At 57.7% G+C, this 5,239-nt stretch overlaps 1 protein-coding gene across 1 annotated transcript; it reads right to left on the bottom strand.

The window, feature by feature from the left end:
• Positions 1-415: 415 nt before the first annotated feature.
• KLHDC7A (kelch domain containing 7A) lies at positions 416-3,662 on the bottom strand. The gene has a single exon (XM_076356263.1). It carries the CDS (start codon positions 3,598-3,600, stop codon positions 1,087-1,089), a length of 2,514 nt encoding a protein of 837 aa, XP_076212378.1. The 5' UTR covers positions 3,601-3,662; the 3' UTR covers positions 416-1,086.
• Between the last annotated feature and the right edge of the window lie 1,577 nt (positions 3,663-5,239).

Genomic DNA, 5,239 nt, shown 5'->3' with positions numbered 1-5,239 from the left:
GTAAATGGTGATACCATGGGCTGCTCCAGCACCATCTCTTGTCTCCAATCACTTGAAGTGCATCCATGACTTTGTGCTCATGATCTGCTGCCACCAAGGAGGCAGGTACAGGAGGGTTTTGTCCATCTGGGGCTGACTGATGACAAGCCGTTTCCCTAACGGCTAGAGGGGAAGAAAATGCAATTACCCAAAGTAGGCTTTTGGCAGGACACGGAGGCAGCGGAGTGAGCTCAGTGAAACCTGGAGAAAAGAGGATGAAAGACCGTCTGCTCACATCCAGGGCCCTGCTTTGCTTTTGGTTGTCTCCTCAGAGACGTTGTTTGTGCAGTAATTAGTGATGTAAAACATGCATCAGCCTCTTTGTTCCCATTAGGCTTGGCTACGGCTTAAAATGATGCGCAACAGTAGCCCGTGGTTAATTTTACCAAATGTTCACTTTAATTTCATTTAAGACCAGCTGTCTACAAATCTATAGTGCCTATTTACATCGTGTGCATATAAATATATATATATTATTCTGTGCTGAGGATAAGGCAACAGATAACAAGGCACTGGTAGGAGCAGTGCACCCTCTGGCCCTCAGCCTCCAACCCCGGCGGTCAAGCCTGAAGGCTCAATGTTGGCTTGATGCTGACGGGGCTGACGTTTGGGTGATACCTCCTTAGGGATCAAAGCTCCCTGCTGTGTTCCTCCACCCTAAAATCCCCCGTATGTTGCGTGTCCAGGTCAATATTAAACACCTGGTGTGTAAAGCAGCTACTTATCGGGCAGCGCACAGCTGGGAGCCTGCAGCGAGTCGTGGTTTATTTGCATCCGAGCAAGCATGCCTTTGTTTAAATACCTCTAAGCAAACAAGTCCACCCAGCCTCCTGCTTTGCTCTTCCTTGTGTCTTCAAGGTTGGGTTTACTGGCAGTATCCGTGGGGACTGGGAGGATGCCTGCTTGATGTATGGGTAACTTTGTCCTGGTAGCGTTGGTCCCGTGCTGCATGGTCCAATGTGGGCTGGTGGCTTCTTCTACCAGCTTTCACCATCGTGTCACGTCTGAGCCACCACCGCTGTTACGTGAGACCCCAGCATGGATCCCTCAAACCTGTGTTTGCGCCGTCCCTCCCTCCGGCAGCACCAAGACGGCTGGGAGGAGGCTGCCGCGGGGTGACGGGAAGGGCTGCAGCTCCTTGGTCCCAAAGCGTGGTGAGATGTGGTCGGCCAAGAAACGTATGTGGAAGTGCCGGCCGACACAGTGGACCAGGCTGCCCACCACGGCACACTGAAAGCCGGATGGCTCGGGCATGGCATAAGTGGCACACTCATACCATAGCTTGGCCTTGGCGCTGCAGCGGTAGACGCCAATGCCCGTGCTGCGGTGGAAGTCAAAGCGGTAGATGAAGCCGTTGGCGCTCACCATCTCGGCCATCCTGTCCTTGCCACCACTGGCCGGGCTGACGCTCCAGCTGTCCGAGCGGGCGGTGTAACGCAGCAGCACGTAGCGCAAGGTGCCCCCCGTCACGTAGATCTCCCCATCGCACACTGTGGCCGTGTGGGCCACGGCGAAGGTGTCGTGGGGCAGGGGTGCGGTGAAGGTCCAGCGGTCCTGCCGGGGGTCGTAGCGCTCCACCGTGTAGAGGCACTCGCCGCCGATGGCATAGAGGTGGCCATCCAAGGCCACGAGCTTGCAGTGTGGCCGTGCTTGGTTCAGGGGGCAGATCTCCCTCCAGATGTTGGTCAGGGGGTCGTAGCAGAAGACACGGTTGGAGGGTCTCTGCATCCGGCCTGTGCCCTCGCAGCCAGCCACCACGAAGAGGTAGTTGAACATGCTGCACATGGCGCACCCCTGGGAGACGACCTCTGGTGGCACGTGGCAGAGGTGATGCCAGCAGTCCCCTCCATCATCGTAGTAGCAGAGGCGGCTGGTGTGGAAGCCAGGCTCCTGCACGTTAATGTCCGCCACGGCCACATACATCTTCCCCTTCATCCTCCGCCGCAGGATGAGCTCCCGCTCGCCAGCGTTGAGGCGGCCGTAGATGGAGGGTGTCCTCAGCACCTGCAGGTAGTTGTCGCTCATCACCTTGTAGGCGGCCTCCTGGAGGTGGCCAAGCTTCTGTGCCTTGGCTGTGCAGAGGACCTCATAGCAGTTCCCCAGGTCCAGGTGGGTGGGTGGTGGCATTTGGAAGAGGTCAGCACTGGCCACTAGCCCTGGCTGGGGGCTTGCAGGCGGCGTGCCGGCTGGCGCTGTGACCCTAAACCCCTCCATGGGCAGCTGGAGGTGGGGGCTGTCGGCGATCTGGAGGATGCTGTCCTTGCGCCCAGGAGATGGTGGCTCAGGGGAGATCTCCAAGCTCCCCGTAGGTGGTGGAACTGTGGAGGAGGTGGTGGGAGCTCGTGTTGCTGAAGCTGGGCCCAGCTCCTCGGTTGCAAAGCTCTGCAGCTCTTCATTGACCCGCTCTGAGCTGTGGCGCCGGGATGTTCCCAGAGGGATGTAGGGGAAAGACCTCTTCTTCAATACCGACTGGGAGATGGACTGGACGTAGTAGTCATAGACTTTGCCTTTGAGGCCGGGGACCGGCTGCACAGCCCCATCCTTCACCCGCCGCTCAGCGATGTAGTTCTCCTCCACCTGGATCTTCGCGACCGAGGAGAAAGAGTAGGAAGCGTCCGACCCCGCGTTGCTCGCCATCATCGTTAGCCCCAGGTCCGAGGTGACACTGAGGGTCTGGATCGTCCCCCCGCACCCCTTGGCCTCCCGGCTCATGCCTCCGCCAGCCAAATCCTGCTCTGTGCTCTGGGCCTGTCCATCACCTGCCATCTGGGAATTAGCAATCCCGGGGGAAAGCCCGGTGCTTGGGGCAAGTGTGCCCTCCTCCCCGTGGCTGCTCAGTGTTTCAGCCGCGTCCCCAGGGTCATAAGAGCTCAGTTTGCTTCCTGGCTCGCTTCCTGGCTTGCTTGCTGGCTCGCTTGCGAGCTCACTTCCCGGCTCACTTCCTAGCTCACTTCCCAGCTCACTTCCCGGCTCGCTTCCTGGCTCGCTTGCCAGCTCACTTCCCAGCTTCTTTCCTGGCTCACTTTCTGGCTTGTTTGCCAGCTCACTTCCTGGCTCACTTCCTGGCTCAATTCCTGGCTCGATTTCTAGCTCGCTTCCCGACTTACTTCCCAGCTTGCTTCCCGGCTCACTTCCCAGCTTGCTTCCTCGCCTGGCCATCCCCACTCTTCCGCAAGTCAACCCCAGTTCAGAAACTATCTTCTCTCCTCCCTCCTCCTCCTCATCCCTCGGCAGACTTCGATCCCCCCGGGGAGGTGTGCGCCGTGTCCCAGGGACGCTCACTTGACCGCTCGCTTGTGCATCCCCACCATCCTTCCTCGCCTCCTCACCAAACACCCTCCTCCGTCGCAGACCCACCGCACCGTCCCCATCTCCGTCCCGGGCAGCGTTTTCCCTCTGGTCTCCTCCCGCATCGGCCGGCAGGATTTTGTCCCTGGCAAGCGAGCAGGACTTATAAAACCTGTACGCCAAAGTCAGGAGGAGCAGAGCGGCGGCGGAGAGGACCAGCTTGCCGGCCAGCTGCATGTCGGACTGCCAGGGCAGGGTTACTCGCTGGGGCATTTTTCCATGCCGGGAATGCGGAGAAGCCGATTAATGATTGCTGAGCGAGCCCGGAGCGTGGAGCTGAAGGTTTGGGGCAAGGTGACTTTGAGCAGGCAAAGCTGGCAGGAGGTTTCCGGACAAGCTTTGCGTGTTTGGGCTGGGCTGGGCTCTGGGGAAAAGGTGCAGCCCAGAGCTGGCAGCACAGAGCCGGCTTTATTAGCCTGGTAAACAGAGAGGCTCAGAGAAAAGCAAAAGGAAGCACAAAAGGAGGAAAAGTATCTCCTGCGAGCAGCCCGATGGTGCTGCCTCCCTGTTTCTTTTGCTATTTAAGAGGGATCACGCAATGGAAGGGGAAAATAAGTTGTTTCATCCGGGAAAGGTCCCTGGGTGCAGGCACAGGGAAGGGAGGGAGAAGCAGCCCAATGCCGGGCAGACCTTTGGTCCGACACTGAGCAGCTGCTCCGCAGCAGAGGCGGGTGACTAATTCGGTAGCCTTCGTTTGTGGCACGCTGGCTAACGAAGGGTGACGGGAAATAGCCCGAAATCTGCTGGGGTCTCTTTGAGGCCAGCCTGGAAATGGCAGCGGAATTAAAAGCTGGCGGCAGAAGCGCTGGAGGCTTTAGGAGGGGGAAAAATCTGGCACCAAAGAGCAAATAAAGGCAGGAGTGAAACTGCAGCTGGTGGCCGTGGCGTTCAGAGACCTGCATGCATGTGAACGGGGAGAGGGATGAACTAAGGAAAGTGAACGAAAGCATTGGGACCAGGAAGAAATTTGGGATGGGAAGGGATGGGAGAGATGCGAGTCGTCATTTCAAAGTGATATGCTACTGCGTGTGGGATGTCTGCGGGGACTGGAGTCGCTGTGGGGAAACTGAGGCACAGAGGATGCCAGACAGTGTCATGCTTGCTTCCTTCTCCCCCTGGAAATATGTTGATGATCTGTCTGGTTCTGATCTGAATTTCAAAGGTTTAGGGGAATTGTCATTCCCCGTCGTCCCCGAGGCAGCCAGGTCCCCCTGTCTGGACTGTGGTGGGGGGAGAGGAGGGGGCCTGGGGAATGGCATCCCTCCGCAGCCCCCGCTAAGCGGGCTGAATTCAAAGGGATAAAATTAATTTCCTTTTCCCCAAGGGGAACGTCTTGCATGCTGAGAGATGCATAAAGAAATGAGGCCCTATGAGGCAGCAAAGAAACAGCCAAAATGTGGGTGGGGGTGGGTGGCTGCTTCTGTTTATATGCAGGGATTTGCTCCCCACTAACTTGGTCCTGATCCACTGGGATTTGCCGGAGAAATGAATCCAGGTGATGCTAAAACAACTCCTTGTATGAAGTGTGGGTGTGGTGGGTCCCAACTGCATGGGTCATGGGTCTGTGTGGTGGGATGAGGTCTCGCCATGTGTCTTTAATGGGTGGTAGGTGCTCGTGAACTCACGCACGGTGTCCCAGCCTCCCAAACCACCTCCTGTGCCGCAGCTGATCTTCACCAGACGTTGCACAAGCTCGGGCACTGCCTTTTGTCATGGGGAGGAACCTCCTTGGGGCACATTCCTCACCATTACCAGCATCTGCAAGCACCGAGATGCCCTCCCTGCCAATGCTGAGATGCTGCTTTTCGCCTGATGGCTTCACACGGGGACCACGGTGGTGCTGAAGGGCAGG

The sequence above is a fragment of the Aptenodytes patagonicus genome, chromosome 19 (assembly GCF_965638725.1).
Source record: "Aptenodytes patagonicus chromosome 19, bAptPat1.pri.cur, whole genome shotgun sequence".
Lineage (NCBI taxonomy): Eukaryota > Metazoa > Chordata > Aves > Sphenisciformes > Spheniscidae > Aptenodytes > Aptenodytes patagonicus.
This window is presented reverse-complemented; position numbering and strand designations above follow the sequence as displayed.

Coding starts and splice junctions, on each gene's coding strand:
- KLHDC7A (XM_076356263.1), bottom strand. CDS start 3,600: ATGCCCCAGCGAGTAACCCTGCCCTGGCAGTCCGACATGCAGCTGGCC.